Source organism: Lolium rigidum, chromosome 6 (genome assembly GCF_022539505.1).
Source record: "Lolium rigidum isolate FL_2022 chromosome 6, APGP_CSIRO_Lrig_0.1, whole genome shotgun sequence".
In the NCBI taxonomy this organism is placed as follows: Eukaryota; Viridiplantae; Streptophyta; class Magnoliopsida; order Poales; family Poaceae; genus Lolium; species Lolium rigidum.
Window position 1 is genome coordinate 35,230,855 of NC_061513.1, and position 18,739 is coordinate 35,249,593.

At 43.4% G+C, this 18,739-nt stretch overlaps 1 protein-coding gene across 1 annotated transcript; it reads left to right on the plus strand.

Annotated features, from left to right (window-relative positions):
- Positions 1-3,053: 3,053 nt before the first annotated feature.
- On the plus strand, positions 3,054-3,779 carry LOC124662447. The gene has a single exon (XM_047200285.1). It carries the CDS (start codon positions 3,054-3,056, stop codon positions 3,777-3,779), a length of 726 nt encoding a protein of 241 aa, XP_047056241.1.
- Positions 3,780-18,739: the final 14,960 nt, after the last annotated feature.

Here is an 18,739-nt window from a genome sequence, read left to right on the forward strand (position 1 = left end):
CATTTCTGCCCAAAATGGGACCCACATGAAATGACGAACCACCAGAACCGCAGGTCGGGGTTCACCGGGTTAGGAACGCGCGAAACCGAGGTTACCTTTACACATAAAATAACGTGTCCCGGTTCTAAAAATGATTTTTCCAAAAAATTTGGGGTGGCGTAAAGTGGACGCTTAGTTCAAATCCGGACCGTTTCCAGCTGAATCGCGCAGACACCGCACGGAGCCGCGTGTCTACCCGCAAGCTAACCCGCGCGGCACGCATGTGATCCGTGGTGTATATGCGTTCCTCTATCAACTTGCAGAGGTCCCGTTGAATTATTGAATGCGCCCTCCGTAGGTGCTTCACAAAAATAGCCCGCTCGGCACTCGGGAAATGGGAAACGGGTTTTTCGTTGCACCGAAAGGGAAACACTGCATACGGCGTTGCTTCCCGTCCCAAGGCACACGCACGTGCCCGATATGGGCTCGTTCCGACGAACTATGCGTGTCCGGAGGGCAATACCTAGCTCTTTTGCCCTAATAGCCATGTAACTCCGGACATGATAGCTCATTTCGTGAAGGGTTTTTCAGAAGAACATCCGTATCCCGCATCCGTCTTTTGTTCTCGCTACTAGGTCACATAAAACGACGCCCCGCAACGTCTCGCATATTTCCGACTTTGTTTCGATACATTTCTGCCCAAAATGGGACCCACATGAAAAGACGAACCACCACAACCGCAGGCCGGGGTTCACCGGGTTAGGAACGCGCGAAACCGAGGTTACCTTTACACATAAAATAACGTGTCCCGGTTCTAAAAATGATTTTTCCAAAAAATTTGGGGTGGCAGAAAGTGGACGCTTAGTTCAAATCCGGACCGTTTCCAGCGGAATCGGCAGACACCGCACGGAGCCGCGTGTCTACCCGGAAAGCTAACCCGCGCGGCACGCATGTGATCTGTGGTGTATATGCGTTCCTCTATCAACTTGCGGAGGTCCCGTTGAATTATTGAATGCGCCCTCCGTAGGTGCTTCACAAAAATAGCCCGCTTCGGCACTCGGGAAATGGGAAACGGGTTTTTCGTTGCACCGAAAGGGAAACATCGCATACGGCGTTGCTTCCCGTCCCAAGGCACACGCACGTGCCCGATATGGGCTCGTTCCGACGAACTATGCGTGTCCGGAGGGCAATACCTAGCTCTTTTGCCCTAATAGCCATGTAACTCCGACATGATAGCTCATTTCGTGAAGGGTTTTTCGGAAGAACATCCGTATCCCGCATCCGTCTTTTGTTCTCGCTACTAGGTCACATAAAACGACGCCCCGCAACGTCTCGCATATTTCCGACTTTGTTTCGATACATTTCTGCCCAAAATGGGACCCACATGAAAAGACGAACCACCACAACCGCAGGCCGGGGTTCACCGGTTAGGAACGCGCGAAACCGAGGTTACCTTTACACATAAAATAACGTGTCCCGGTTCTAAAAATGATTTTTCCAAAAAATTTGGGGTGGCGAAAGTGGACGCTTAGTTCAAATCCGGACCGTTTCCAGCGGAATCGGCAGGACACCGCACGGAGCCGCGTGTCTACCCGAAAGCTAACCCGCGCGGCACGCATGTGATCCGTGGTGTATATGCGTTCCTCTATCAACTTGCGAGAGGTCCCGTTGAATTATTGAATGCGCCCTCCGTAGGTGCTTCAAAAAATAGCCCGCTTCGGCACTCGGGAAATGGGAAACGGGTTTTCGTTGCACCGAAAGGGAAACACCTGCATACGGCGTTGCTTCCCGTCCCAAGGCACACGCACGTGCCCAATATGGGCTCGTTCCGACGAACTATGCGTGTCCGGAGGGCAATACCTAGCTCTTTTGCCCTAATAGCCATGTAACTCCGGACATGATAGCTCATTTCGTGAAGGGTTTTTCAGAAGAACATCCATATCCCGCATCCGTCTTTTGTTCTCGCTACTAGGTCACATAAAACGACGCCCCGCAACGTCTCGCATATTTCCGACTTTGTTTCGATACATTTCTGCCCAAAATGGGACCCACATGAAATGACGAACCACCAGAACCGCAGGCCGGGGTTCACTGAGTTGGGAACACACAAAGAAAACACATGGGTATATATAGGGAGGGCGAGTGCTGAAATGGCGGGAAAGAAACGGCGGGAAAGTAGAGAGAAATGGCGGGAAAGAAACGGCGGGAAAGAAGAGAGAAATGGCGGGGAAGATGAGGGAAACTGACCTTTGCCGTGTGCTTTATAGAATTACACACGGCAAAGCCATCTTTGCCGTGTTCTTTTTGTTTTGGCACACGGCAAAGACCCCTTTGCCGTGTTCCTTCCTCTTTTGAACACGGCGAAGGTTTCGCGCCAAAATACTGCCGGCGTTCTACTACGCGCGGGAAAAGTTGGCGGGAGAGGAGGGGTGTGCGCGGGAGAAGGATCTTTGCCGTGTGTCCGTTAGGGACACACGGCAAAGGCACACCGTTATGACGGCGCCGTCCTGAGAGCTCCCTCCGGACACGTGGCACAGTCTTTGCCGTGCCGTCGACCTTTGCCGTGTGTCCTGGCTGAAGTTCGCCGTGTTCGACTCTTTGCCGTGTTCTTTTTCGGACCTTCGCCGTGGTTGTTTTTTTGCCGTGTTCTTTTTTGTGATATTGCCGTGTTTTAAATCTTTGCCGTGTTCTTTCTCCCTGGTACACGGCAAAGCTTGTGATTGCCGTGTTCCGAGGCTCTTGGCACACGGCAAAGGTTTGGCAACACGGCAACTTCAGTTTTTCCCGTAGTGCTTGAGGGGTTAATTATTTTTCTCTACAAGATGAGCCGTGAAAAGGCTTACTAATATACAAGCACCGTTCGGTGATAGCCCACGAGGCCACGACTTACCGATTGGGCCGACGACTTTCGATCAGATTGAAAAAGCCTAGCCCACCCGTGTGAAAACGGTGAGGTTGCATTCGCATCGCGTTTCCTCCTGATTTTGAATCCAAAATTAGGGCACGACCCCAAGGCGCCACAGTTACATATGCCACCACACCACCCACTGGTGACTGACATCGCAACGCCACCAATGGAGAACCAGCTGGGAGCAGCCGCGCCCCAAGTCCAGCGCCGGGTCGAGGCGACAAAGATCCGTTTCTGGGAGGAGGCGGCGCCGGCGCGCAAATTCGCGGTGCTCGTGACGTGCTACGTGATGCGTTCCTTCGAGTTCTGGAAGCGCGGCGACCAGGGGCCGCAGGACGTGCTCGCGGAGGAGCACCCCGCCGGGAGAATCCCGACGATGTTCGCCATCACCGACCTCGCGCCGCTTCGGAGCGCCGTCGCCTGCCGCGACGCCCTCCGCGGGATGCTGGCGGCGCTACCGCAGCTCCGGTCGCTGCGCCTCGCGGAACACGAGTGGGACGCCGTCGTCCCCGGGGACGTCGTTTCGGAGATCGTTGGCGCGGCGCTCCGCGGCGACGGCTTCACATTCTGCCTCAAGATGAAGGTGCGGTGCCGGCTGATACACGACGAGCTGGCTCTCCTGATGGCGTGCAAGCAGTGGCCGGCGTCGACGCCGCCTAGAGAGAAGGAGTGCTCGATCTGCGTCGAGGGACTGGAGCGAGAGTTCGCCGTGGAGCTTCCGGGCTGCAAGCACGCGTTCCACCGTCGGTGCATTTCCAACTGGTTCTTCAAGGCGCCGACGTGCCCCATGTGCCGGGAGGACGTCTGGGACTCTGCCCTACCGGAGTTCATTGAAATGGCCTCCACCAGCGAGCCGGCTCAAGGCACAGCAGCAGTGCCCGATCTTGAGTAGTTCATTTGTCGTTGTTTTTCGTCAGGAAAGATTGTAAGCTTGTCGTCACTATTCGTTGTTGTTGAGGTTATGAGCAACGTCGATGGTGTAACATGGTACTGCATATCATGAATGAATCTCGTCAGCCGGAGAAAATATCAATTAATGTATCATATAGGTGGTTGGCTACATGCTTAGGTCTGGACGTTTCTTCTTCTTCTTTGGTGTCTCAAGCGATTTGAATTTAGAATGTTTCGACCCCAATAATTTTTTGTAATATTTACCGGCGACAAACTACTTGACTTCCCTTTTGATTTTGGGTAATCACTCTGACCGTGGAGCGCGGAATCCTGCACAGCCAGGCAGCTGAACTCCGGTCTGATGGCGTGCAAGACGTAGAGGGCAACAGAGGAGAAGAACGTGGACAGCCAGGACGCAAGAGCTGATCTTAACATACGGGCAGGTGGCAGTTCATAGCTGAATGGATGATGGTGCCATGGTGTGGGGGAAGTGTCGTGGAGCTCCGGGGCTGCTCGCTTGCCTTCGGCCGCGCCTGCACCTTTGAATGGTTTGTCGAGGATGTAGAGATAATATCAGCCTGAGCCCAATGTTAATTATGGGGAAACTTGTCGTAGAATTTTATGGATTTCAAAGAGGGTCATCGGATTGCGAACAAGATTGATGATGTATTGCAGTTGTACCCCAAAGATTGATGAGGGTTATGGGTTTGAGGAATATTTTGGCTAGGACGTCGCCAAATATTTGATACCAAGGGAAGTGTAGGTGCACACCGCCACCACTTAACTTTTCAGGCTGGAGGATCTTGTAGGAAGGCCAAATACAGAATCCCGTCTATATCCATATAAGATTTACTTTTGAGGGAAATCCACTTAAATTTAAATTTGATCTGCGGGGTACATGAAGTACTAATTATTTAAAAATGGTGCAAATACAGGGAGGTGCTCTGAAGGTGTGGAACCCAAAAAAAAATTGCCAAACAGGTGCGCTACCTCCACCTAGCACACATCACAGAAACCGCGGGTTTGACCGAAATTTGAAATCTAATCAAATGTGGTTCAAAAAAAAAACTAGAAGCCTGCGCATGAAGTCATAATATGTGATGTAGTACCTAGAAAAAAATACACAACTATTGGTGCAATATAGGACTTCACTTGGCTTTTTATCCAATTAAGCTTGGTTACTCCAAGATCCATAGAAAACTTGCAAATCATGACCCCATCATTTGCATAAATGTGCATCTTTTCAAGGCCAACAACTTTATTTTTGGCCACTGAAAGAAAGTGGTTGGCATTGGAAAATGCACATCTCTGCAAAATATGGGGTGAAAATTCGCAAGTTTTCAAACTAGGTTTTTTTACTTACTGTCGTTGCATTATCGACGAGTATGCCCTAAGGGGTACCTCACGAAGAGGAGATAGAGAGTAGGGGATAAGGCGGAGGGCTACCGGGATAGTAAGACACAAGTTACTCAGCTTCTGATCTCACAATGGTGGCGAGAACCTACTTCTGCAATAATTCACTATAAGGGTAACAAGTGTGCGATTACAATGACGAGATTGTGTGTTGGTGAGTGCCTCAAGGGCACCCAGAAACCGGCTTATAAAGGCTCCATGATCTAGGATTTACGTGGAAGAGTCCTGGATGGACACTACAGATCATATCATGATACATATCACACATTTTCATGCATTTCTAGTATTTCGTCCATATACGAATCCGCCTAGCGTACTCCTAGCCCGACTTTCCGTCTTCGTCAATGATACGTCTCCGACGTATCGATAATTTCTTATGTTTCATGCCACATTATTGATGATATCTACATGTTTTATGCATACTTTATGTCATTATTATGCGTTTTCCGGAACTAACCTATTGACGAGATGCCGAAGGGCCGGTTGTTGTTTTCTCGCTGTTTTTGGTTTCGAAATCCTAGTAAGGAAATATTCTCGGAATCGGACGAAATCAACGCCCGGGGTCCTATTTTTCCACGAAGCTTCCAGAAGTCCGAAGGGGAAACGAAGTGGGGCCACGAGGTGGGGACACAGTAGGGCGGCGCGGCCCAAGCCCCGGCCGCGCCGGCCTAGTGTGTGGCCCCACCAGGACTCCACCGACCTTGCCCTTCCGCCTACTTAAAGTCTCCGTCGCGAAAACCCTACCACGTTCGACGAAACCGGAGAAAACCTTCCGAGCCGCCGCCATCGCGAAGCCAAGATCCGGGGGACAAGAGTCTCCGTTCCGGCACGCCGCCGGGACGGGGAAGTGCCCCCGGAAGGCTTCTCCATCGACACCACCGCCATCTTCACCAACGCTGCTGTCTCCCATGAGGAGGGAGTAGTTCTCCATCGAGGCTCGGGGCTGTACCGGTAGCTATGTGGTTCATCTCTCTCCTATGTACTTCAATACAATAATCTCATGAGCTGCCTTACATGATTGAGATTCATATGATGATGCTTGTAATGTAGATGTCATTATGCTAGTCAAGTGGATTTTACTTATGTGATCTCCGGAGACTCCTTGTCCCACGTGTGTAAAGGTGACAGTGTGTGCACCGTGTGGGTCTCTTAGGCTATATTTCACAGAATACTTATTCACTGTTATGAATGGCATAGTGAAGTGCTTATTTATATCTCTTTATGATTGCAATGTGTTTTGTATCACAATTTATCTGTGTGCTACTCTAGTGATGTTATTAAAGTAGTTTATTCCTCCCGCACGGTGTAATGGTGACGAGTGTGTGCATCGTGTAGTACTTGGCGTAGGCTATGATTGTGATCTCTTGTAGATTATGAAGTTAACTATTGCTATGATAGTATTGATGTGATCTATTCCTCCTTTCGTAGTGTGAAGGTAACAGTGTGCATGCTATGTTAGTACTTGGTTTGGTTATGTTGATCTGTTATGCACTCTAAGGTTATTTAAATATGAACATTGAATATTGTGGAGCTTGTTAACTCCGGCATTGAGGGTTCGTGTAATCCTACACAGTTAGTGGTGTTCATCATCCAACAAGAGGGTGTAGAGTCTAGCATCTATCTATTTATTCTGTTATGTGATCAATGTTGAGAGTGTCCACTAGTGAAAGTATGATCCCTAGGCCTTGTTCCTAAATATCGCTATCGCTGCTTGTTTACTCGTTTTACTGCATTTATACTGCCTGCAATATTACTACCATCAACTGCACGCCAGCAAGCACTTTTCTGGCGCCGTTACTACTGCTCATATTCATTCATACCACTTGTATTTCACTATCTCGTCGCCAAACTAGTGCACCTATTAGGTATGTTGGGGACACAAGAGACTTCTTGCTTTGTGGTTGCAGGGTTGCATGAGAGGGATATCTTTGACCTCTTCCTCCCTGAGTTCGATAAACCTTGGGTGATCCACTTAAGGGAAACTTGCTGCTGTTCTACAAACCTCTGCTCTTGGAGGCCCAACACCGTCTACAAGAATAGAAGCACCCGTAGACATCAAGCACTTTTCTGGCGCCATTGCCGGGGAGGTAAGGTAAAAGGTATTCACATCCTCCGACTACTAAGCTATTTCCTAGTGTTGGAGATATGCCCAAGAGGCAATAATAAAAGTGGTTATTATATATCTTTATGTTTATGATAAGTGTTTATATACCATGCTATAATTGTATTAACCGAAACATTGATACATGTGTGTTATGTAAACAAACAAATGAGTCCCTAGTAAGCCTCTTAACTAGCTTGTTGATTAATAGATGATTAGTTTCATAATCATGAACATTGGATGTTATTAATGACAAGGTTATATCATTATATGAATGATGTAATGGACACACCCAATTAAGCGTAGCATAAGATCACGTCATTAAGTTATTTGCTATAAGCTTTCGATACATAGTTACCTAGTCCTTATGACCATGAGATCATGTAAATCACTTATGCCGGAAAGGTACTTTGATTACATCAAACGCCACTGCGTAAATGGGTGGTTATAAAGGTGGGATTAAGTATCTGGAAAGTATGAGTTGAGGCATATGGATCAACAGTGGGATTTGTCCATCCCGATGACGGATAGATATATTCTGGACCCTCTCGGTGGAATGTCGTCTAATGTCTTGCAAGCATATGAATAAGTTCATAAGGGACCACATACCACGGTACGAGTAAAGAGTCCTTGTCAGGAGACGAGGTTGAACAAGGTATAGAGTGATACCAATGATCAAACCTCGGACAAGTAAAATATCGCGTGACAAAGGGAATTGGTATCATATGTGAATGGTTCATTCGATCACTAAAGTCATCGTTGAATATGTGGGAGCTATTATGGATCTCCAGATCCCGCTATTAGTTATTGGTCGGAGTAAGTACTCAACCATGTCCGCATAGTTCGCGAACCGTAGGGTGACACACTTAAAGTTGGATGTTGAAATGGTAGAACTTGAATATGGAATGGAGTTCGAATATTTGTTCGGAGTCCTGGATGAGATCCCGGACATCACGAGGAGTTTCGGAATGGTCCGGAGAATAAGATTCATATATAGGATGTCATTTTATGTGATTTAAAATGATGCGGAAGGTTCTATGGAAGGTTCTAGAAGGTTCTAGAAAAGTCCGGAAGAAACCACCAAGAAAGGTGGAGTCCCGGAGGGACTCCACCTCCATGGCCGGTCAACCCTAGAGGGGGAGGAGTCCCAAGTGGACTCCCCCAAAGGGGGCCGGCCACCCCCTCCATGGAAGGTGGAACTCCCACCTCTAGTGGGAGTCCTAGCTTGGGTAGGTTTTCCTATCATATGGAAGGTTTTGGGTTCGGGTCTTATTCGGAGACTTGTAGTCCAACCCTTGGGGCTTCCACCTATATAATGAGGGACAAGGGGAGGGGGCCGGCAACCTCAAGACCACCACCTGGCCGCACCCCCCAAGTGGCCGGCCACCCCCTCCCAAACCCTAGCTGCCCCCCTCTCCTCCATAGCTCCCGCGTGCTTTAGCGAAGCTCCGCCGGAGTTCTCCACCGCCACCGACACCACGCCGTCGTGCTGTCGAATTCAAGAGGAGCTACTACTTCCGCTGCCCGCCGGAACGGGAGGTGGACGTCGTCTTCATCAACAACCGAACGTGTGACCGAGTACGGAGGTGCTGCCCGTTCGTGGCGCCGGTGATCAAGATCTTCTACGCGCTTTTGCAAGCGGCAAGTGAACGTCTACCGCAGCAACAAGAGCCTCATCTTGTAGGCTTTGGAATCTCTTCAAGGGTGAGTCTCGATAAACCCCTAGTTGCTACCGTCTTCTAGATTGCATCTTGGCTTGGATTGCGTGTTCGCGGTAGGAAATTTTTTGTTTTCTATGCAACGTTATCCTATAGTGGTATCAGAGCCGTGTCTATGCATAGATGGTTGCACGAGTAGAACACAATGGTTTTGTGGGCGTTGATGCTTATGTTGTCTTTAGTTTGAGTACTTTGCATCTTTGTGGCATAGTGGGATGAAGCGGCTCGGGCTAACTTTACATGACCACGTTCATGAGATTTGCTCCACGCTCGACATGCAACTTGTATTGCATAAGTGGCTTTGCGGGTGTCTGTCTCTCCTACTATAGTGAAGATTCAATTTACTCTTCTATTGACAACACTAGTATCACCGTTGTGGTTCATGTTCGTAGGTAGATTAGATCTTACTCGAAAACCCTAAACCACGTAAAATATGCAAACCAAATTAGAGACGTCTAACTTGTTTTTGCAGGGTTTGGTGATGTGATATGGCCATGATGTGATGATGAATATGTATGAGATGATCATTATTGTATTGTGGCAACCGGCAGGAGCCTTATGGTTGTCTTTAAATTTCATGTTGAGTAGTATTTCAAAGTAGTTATAATAGTTGATACATGAGGTGAACAATCATGAAGACGGCGCCATGGACCTTGACGCTACGCCGACGATGATGGAGATCATGCCCGTTGATGATGGAGATCATGTCCGTGCTTTGGAGATGAAGATAGAAGGCCAAAGACTAAAGGGCCATATCATATCACATATGAATTGCATGTGATGTTAATCCTTTATGCATCTTATTTTGCTTAGAACGCGACGGTAGCATTATAAGATGATCCCTCACATTAATATCAAGATAATAAAGTGTTCTCCCCTCGTATGCACCGTTGATATAGTTCGTCGTTTCGAAGCATCTCGTGATGATCGGATGTGATAGACTCAACGTTCACATACAACGGGTGTAAGCCATGTTGCACACGCGGAATACTTGGGTTTGCTTGACGAGCCTAGCATGTACGGTACATGTCCTCGGGACAACGGAAACCGAAAGGTTGAACACGAGTCATATGGATGATATGATCAACATGTTGATGTTCACCATTGAAGCTACATCATCTCACGTGATGATCGGTTTTGGTGTAGTGGATGTGGATCGTGTACCACTTAACAACTATGAGGGATGTTCTATTAAGTGGGAGTTCATTAGTAATTAGATTAAAACATGAACTAATTATCATAAACATAGTCTGAGTAGTATTTTGAATTAATTTTTAGTATTGGCATCCGTTTTCTACCAAGCGCTAGTCTTGTAATTGAGATAGAAATACTGTTAAAATCTGACAAGAAACTTTACGGACTGGTACCGTATTGTTAAAGAATCAAGAAATGATTAAGTCCTGTTGCAAACTTTTAGTAAACCTCACATTGTTGATTCAAAGAGCTATGGTTTCAATTAGTACCTAAAGTTATCTTGTCTCCGTGAAACTTGAAGTTCAAATCTGTTTGAAAAGTAAGGAGCTGAAAATTTTGTTTTCAGAAATAATCAAGGTATGAGATATATATGATATCTAAGACCTTATTGCAAGATGATAGAATATAATTTGGTGAGACTACATAAACTCATAAGTTTTATGGGAATGTAGGAAGGTTGAAGACGCAAGGCGTCCCAATCCTCCAACTATTGGGGCACTAACGATATTCACATATCCATGAAGTGATCGTCCTTAGTATGCACCGTTGCTAAGACTCGTCGTTTCGTAGCATCACGTGATGATCGGGTGTTATAGATTCTACGTGTGCATACAACGGGTGCAAGCCAGATTTGCACATGCGAATATCGAGGTTAAACTTTACGAGCCTAGCATGTACAAACATGGTCTCGGAAAAGTCGTCATGATATGATGGATAAAATTATGAGTGAAATTGTTCATCATATTACAAAGTTACTAATAGTGAAATCTGAAACACTTGTCATATGATGATCAACTTCAAAGTAAGAACCTCAAGGTTATTGGTATTTGACCAACAAACCTAGAAGTTATTGAAGGTGAAGTATTTTCTGAATAATGAGGAAAGCTAAAAGAGAAACTACAAAAGATATTTTGGCGTAAAGAAAAGAGAAGACTAGAAAGTCTAGCTCGGTGTATATACATGATATACATGTTATGGTTGTATTCCTAGTTTGGTCACACAATGAAATTCTTGGGTATTAGTACCATATTGGTTGGTATGAAATGTCATACAAAACAATGCAATACAAGAATACAATGGCCTAAGTGACTGACAAGGAATATGATAGGAATGCACTTCTGGAACAAAAATAAAGTGTTATTATGTTCGTCGTTGGCATCCTATCTAGCCCTTAGAATTTATAATAAAGAACTTAATAATTGTTATTTTGCTCTGGTCAAATGAAAACAATGAGTTGTTCAAATTATGACATTACTCCATGTACGATGGATAAGTTATTATTAATCTTAATGGTGAAACACACATACATAATACTGACGCTAAAATGCCATAAGGCAAATGATTTGAATTCCACTTATTTGTGGAACCGCAATTTAGGCCATATTAGAAAGGAACGCATGAAGGAACTCCATGCAAATGGATTTTTGGAGTCATTCGATTTTTGAATCGTTTGGCGCTTGCAAATTTTTTCTAAAGAGAATGACTGAAATACCGTTCATAGGCCAAGAGTTGAACGGGCAACTAACTTAGTGGAAAAATACATGATGATGTATGTGGTTCACTGGGCATAGGTTGTGCGGGAGATTCTTCTACTTCATGAAAACTTCCAACAATGAATTGAGTGTATATATATGGATATATTCGATAAGGAAGAAGTTTGAAACATTTGAATGGATTCAAATAAATTTCAGCATGAGGTGGAAATCATCGTAATAGAAAAGTCAAATATCTATGATTGGATCATAGTGGAAATATTTGAGTTTTAGCGAACATCTAAGAGAGTTATGAAATTGTTCTACAACTCACGTTTCTTGGAGTATCATAGTGATGATGGAGTATCCGAGAGATGTATCCAAACCTTGTTGGGTCAATGATGAGATAAAATATTGATGCTATTATATTTTTGTGGATTATGCTTTAGTGACTACCGCTTTTACACTAAATAGAGCATCATCATGATCCGTTGAAATGACACCATACGAGTTATGGCATGGGTATGAACCCTAATAGTCCTTTCTTAAATTTTGGAATGCATAGCATAAAGTAAATAAGTTTACAACCAAAATCGGATGAATGTCTTTGTTGGTTATCCCACATAATTGATTGGGAATTCTTTCCACTATGGAGACAAAGACAAAAGTGTTTGTCGATGTTTCTTACTTATTTCCAAGAAATTGTTTTTAGCAAAGTATTTGAGTGGGAGGACAATAAAACTTGATAAGGTTTATGAACCTGAGCATAATGATCAGAGTAGCGCAGCATCGGAATTGGTTCCGGAAGTGGCCACGACGATCATGGCTCCCATGTCTACAAAATATTATAGTCATGGAGATCGAAGTACTTATTGAACCTTGTAGGTATGGTTTACTTTGTGATCAAATAAATGATTTGTGAACAAAGGATTGTTTTTAAACAATGATAAACCAACTACATACAAAGAAGTTATGATGGGCCCTGACTCCGTTAAAATGGCTATACGTCATGAAATCCAAGATAGATGAATACTTTTTGAAAGTAAACGGATCTATAAAATTGATGGACTTGGATGGAATATCCTTGAATAAGCTCGACTTGTCGAAAAGTTGTTTACGACAAAGTTCAAAGAGTTGACTACGATAAGATTAGATCTTCCGTAGCAATGCTTATAGTCTATGTGGATTATTCTAGTAATCGCTACATATTTCTTTCATGAGATATGATAGTAGGATGGCAAAATACATTACTTAACATAAGTGTGTATTAAAGGTGTATACAAGATACAACCAATTGTTTTGCTAGTCCGTGGAATACTAGATAGGTAAACGAACTTCAATTGGATGAAGTGAGTATCACGGAGTTGGAATCTTCACCGGATGAAATAGTCAAAGAGTTTTTGATTTCATCGTAAACGATGAAGAGGCTTGCATTTGCAAGAAATTAAGTGGGAGCGCTGAGACATATTTATAATACTTTATGTAGATACATATAGTTGGTTATAAATGATGTAATTATATACTTGATTATAAAAGGTTTCATTGAGAATTAACTTCAATGAAAGGATATGGACTGAAACATATTTAGTGTCAAGATCTATGAAGATAGATTGAAACACATAATAAGTTTAAGTCAAAGTACATAGAAAGGATATTGAAGTAGTTCAATATAGAAATATTAAGAAAATGTTCTTGTCATGTGAAGTTTTAACAAAACTTGAGTGTATCTGACACTCAATGAATAAAAACACATGAGTGATTTAGATCACAATTAATATGTACACAATCAGACGTCCTGTGCTCTAAAATGTTAGGAGCATATACCAGAATGATTCATGTGATAATCATTGGACAAACAGTAAGAATATCCCTGTGTACTTTAGAAGAACCAAGGATATATAAATAATTTTGTAAGGAGAAATGACAAACAAATCGCTGTAAGGTGTTGCACCAATATTGGTTTTGTCACATATAAAAATAAAATTTCAATCTCAAAATTAGGCTAAGTGTTGTTTAAAAGGTAGCACAATGCTAGATTTAGAAGAGTTCTAAATGTTGTGACGGATTCTACAAACGAAGGCAGAATATGTCGTTGTTTTGACAATGACTGAGGATGTTAAGTCAAGAGGTTCTTTTAGAACTTGGTGTACTTCCGATAGTGTCAGAACTTTGAAGCTATATTGTGTATGACAATATTAGTGACATATTTCAGACCGCGGAATTAAGGTTCCACCAGAAGACCAAACATATTTAATGCCGACTCATTTGGAAAATGAGTGATGCGTGAAAACGCAAATGAATTGCAAAATACATACGTTTTTGAGTGTAGCAGATCCGTTGACTAAAGCTCTCCCTAGGGCAAAGCATGACCAACACCAGAATGCCATGGGTGTTAGCCTGTTAGGTACCTTACAATGTAATCTAGATTATTGAATCTAGTGCAAGTGGGAGACTGTTGGAGATATGCCCAAGAGGCAATAATAAAAGTGGTTATTATATATCTTTATGTTTATGATAAATGTTTATATACCATGCTATAATTGTATTAACCGAAACATTGATACATGTGTGTTATGTAAACAAACAAATGAGTCCCTAGTAAGCCTCTTAACTAGCTTGTTGATTAATAGATGTTTAGTTTCATAATCATGAACATTGGATGTTATTAATGACAAGGTTATATCATTATATGAATGATGTAATGGACACACCCAATTAAGCGTAGCATAAGATCACGTCATTAAGTTATTTTCTATAAGCTTTCGATACATAGTTACCTAGTCCTTATGACCATGAGATCATGTAAATCACTTATGCCTGGAAAGGTACTTTGATTACATCAAACGCCACCGCGTAAATGGGTGGTTATAAAGGTGGGATTAAGTATCCGGAAAGTATGAGTTGAGGCATATGGATCAACAGTGGGATTTGTCCATCCCGATGACGGATAGATATACTCGGGCCCTCTCGGTGGAATGTCGTCTAATGTCTTGCAAGCATATGAATAAGTTCATAAGGGACCACATACCACGGTACGAGTAAAGAGTACTTGTCAGGAGACGAGGTTGAACAAGGTATAGAGTGATACCGATGATCAAACCTCGGACAAGTAAAATATCGCGTGACAAAGGGAATTGGTATCATATGTGAATGGTTCATTCGATCACTAAAGTCATCGTTGAATATGTGGGAGCTATTATGGATCTCCAGTATCCCGCTATTAGTTATTGGTCGGAGTAAGTACTCAACCATGTCCGCATAGTTCGCGAACCGTAGGGTGACACACTTAAAGTTGGATGTTGAAATGGTAGAACTTGAATATGGAATGGAGTTCGAATATTTGTTCGGAGTCCCGGATGAGATCCCGGACATCACGAGGAGTTCCGGAATGGTCCGGAGAATAAGATTCATATATAGGATGTCATTTTATGTGATTTAAAATGATGCGGAAGGTTCTATGGAAGGTTCTAGAAGGTTCTAGAAAAGTCCGGAAGAAACCACCAAGAAAGGTGGAGTCCCGGAGGGACTCCACCTCCATGGCCGGCCAACCCTAGAGGGGAGGAGTCCCAAGTGGACTCCCCCAAAGGGGGCCGGCCACCCCCTCCATGGAAGGTGGAACTCCCACCTCTAGTGGGAGTCCTAGCTTGGGTAGGTTTTCCTATCATATGGAAGGTTTTGGGTTCGGGTCTTATTCGGAGACTTGTAGTCCAACCCTTGGGGCTTCCACCTATATAATGAGGGACAAGGGGAGGGGGCCGGCAACCTCAAGACCACCACCCGGCCGCACCCCCAAGTGGCCGGCCACCCCCTCCCAAACCCTAGCCGCCCCCTCTCCTCCATAGCTCCCGCGTGCTTTAGCGAAGCTCCGCCGGAGTTCTCCACCGCCACCGACACCACGCCGTCGTGCTGTCGAATTCAAGAGGAGCTACTACTTCCGCTGCCCGCTGGAACGGGAGGTGGACGTCGTCTTCATCAACAACCGAACGTGTGACCGAGTACGGAGGTGCTGCCCATTCGTGGCGCCGGTGATCAAGATCTTCTACGCGCTTTTGCAAGCGGCAAGTGAACGTCTACCGCAGCAACAACAGCCTCATCTTGTAGGCTTTGGAATCTCTTCAAGGGTGAGACTCGATAAACCCTTCGTTGCTACCGTCTTCTAGATTGCATATTGGCTTGGATTGCGTGTTCGCGGTAGGAAATTTTTTGTTTTCTATGCAACGTTATCCTACACCTAGCACTGTTGCCGGTGTGTGAGTGCTTGAAGCTATTTCCTTTAGATCATGCAATTGCATCTTTTTGTTTCTTGTTTTACACTAGTTAGGCTTAATGGAAAACAACAACACAATGAGAGATCTTTATGAACTTTATCTTGAATTAGGACATGATGTGTTTGAAGAGAGAATTAAAAAACCCATGGAACTTTATATGTATGCTAATGGGAATGTTATTAGTATGAATGCTTTGAACACCACTGTTGCTAATGCTATGGAAGAATTTAAGCTTGGGGAGGTCGGTTTTGATGAAAATGATCTCTTTAGCCCTCCGGGTATTGAGGAGAAAGTTTATGTTGATTATGATATGCCTCCCATATATGATGATTATAATGATAGTGGTCTTTTGGTGCCGCCTACTATGGAGAGTAAATTTGATTATGATTATACTATGCCTCCTACACTTGATGAGAATAATAATGATAGCTACTTTGTTGAATTTGCTCCCACTACAACTAATAAAATTGATTATGCTTATGTGGAGAGTAATGATACTTTTATGCATGTGAATAAGAATGCTTTATGTGATACTTATATTGTTGAGTTTGTTCATGATGCCTCTGAAAGTTATTATGAGAGAGTAAAATATGGTTGTAGAAATTTTCATGTTACTAAAACACCTCTCTATGTGCTAAAATTTTTGAAGCTACACTTGTTCTATCTTCCTATGCTTGTTACTTTGCTCTTCATGAACTTGTTTATTTACAAGATTCCTTTTCATAGGAAGCATGTTAGACTTAAATTTGTTTTGAATTTGCCTCTTGATGCTCTCTTTTGCTTCAACTACTATTTCTTGCGAGTGCATCATTGAAATTACTGAGCCCATCTTAATGGCTATAAAGAAAGAACTTCTTGGCAGATAACCCATGTGTTTTTTTTACTACAGTACTTTGTTTTATATTTTAATCTTGGAAGTTGTTACTACTGTAGCAACCTCTCCTTATCTTTATTTTATTGCATTGTTGTGCCAAGTAAAGTCTTTGATAGCAAGGTTCATACTAGATTTGGATTACTGCGCAGAAACAGATTTCTGTTTGTCACGAATATGGGCAGAATTCTCTGTAGGTAACTCAGAAAAATCTGCCAATTTACGTGCGTGATCCTCAGATATGTACGCAACTTTCATTCAATTTGGGCATTTTCATCTGAGCAAGTCTTGTGCCACTTTAAAATTCGTCTTTACGGACTGTTCTGTTTTGACAGATTCTGCCTTTTATTTCGCATTGCCTCTTTTGCTGTGTTGGTTAGATTTCTTTGTTCCATTACCTTCCAGTAGCTCTCGGTAATGTCCAGAAGTGTTAAGAATGATTGTGTCACCTCTGAACATTTGAATTTTTGATTATGCACTAACCCTCTAATGAGTTTGTTTCGAGTTTGGTGTGGAGGAAGTTTTCAAGGGTCAAGAGAGGAGGATGATATACTATGATCAAGAAGAGTGAAGAGTCTAAGCTTGGGGATGCCCCCATGGTTCATCCATGCATATTTCAAGAAGACTCAAGCATCTAAGCTTGGGGATACCCAAGGCATCCCCTTCTTCATCGACAACTTATCAGGTTTCTTCTCTTGAAACTATATTTTTATTCGGTCACATCTTATGTACTTTACTTGGAGCGTCTGTTTGTTTTTGCTTCTGTTTTTATTTGAATAAGTTCATCCTTGTGTGGGAGAGAGACACGCTCCGCTGGTTCGTATGAACACATGTGTTCTTAGCTTTTAATGTTCATGGCGAAGGTTGAAACTGCTTCGTTCATTGTTATATGGTTGGAAACGGAAAATGCTACATGTAGTAATTCTAAAATGTCTTGAATAATTTGATACTTGGCAATTGTTGTGCTCATGTTTAAGCTCTTGCATCATATACTTTGCACCTATTAATGAAGAAATACATAGAGCTTGCTAAAATTTGGTTTGCATAATTGGTCTCTCTAAAGTCTAGATAATTTCTAGTATTGAGTTTTGAACAACAAGGAAGACGGTGTAGAGTCTTATAATGTTTACAATATGTCTTTTATGTAAGTTTTGCTGCACCGGTTCATCCTTGTGTTTGTTTCAAATAACTTTGCTAGCCTAAACCTTGTATCGAGAGGGAATACTTCTCATGCATCCAAAATCCTTGAGCCAACCACTATGCCATTTGTGTCCACCATACCTACCTACTACATGGTATTTCTCCGCCATTCCAAAGTAAATTGCTTGAGTGCTACCTTTAAATTTCCATCATTCGCCTTTGCAATATATAGCTCATGGGACAAAATAACCTTAAAAACTATTGTGGTATTGAATATGTACTTATGCACTTTATCTCTTATTAAGTTGCTTGTTGTGCGATAACCATGCTCCTGGGGACGCCATCAACTCTTTGTTGAATATCATGTGAGTTGCTATGCATGTTCGTCTTGTCTGAAGTAAGGGAGATTTACCACTCATTAAATGGTTAGAGCATGCATAATGTTAGAGAAGAACATTGGGCCGCTAACTAAAGCCATGAATCATGGTTGAAGTTTCAGTTTTGGACATATATCCTCAATCTCATATGAGAACATTAATTGTTGCTACATGCTTATGCATTAAAGAGGAGTCCATTATCTCGTTGTCTATGTTGTCCCGGTATGGATGTCTAAGTTGAGAATAATCAAAAGCGAGAAATCCAAATGCGAGCTTTCTCCTTAGACCTTTGTACAGGGCGGCATAGAGGTACCCCTTTGTGACACTTGGTTAAAACATGTGTATTGCGATGATAATCCCGGTAATCCGAGCTAATTAGGACAAGGTGCGGGCACTACTAGTATACT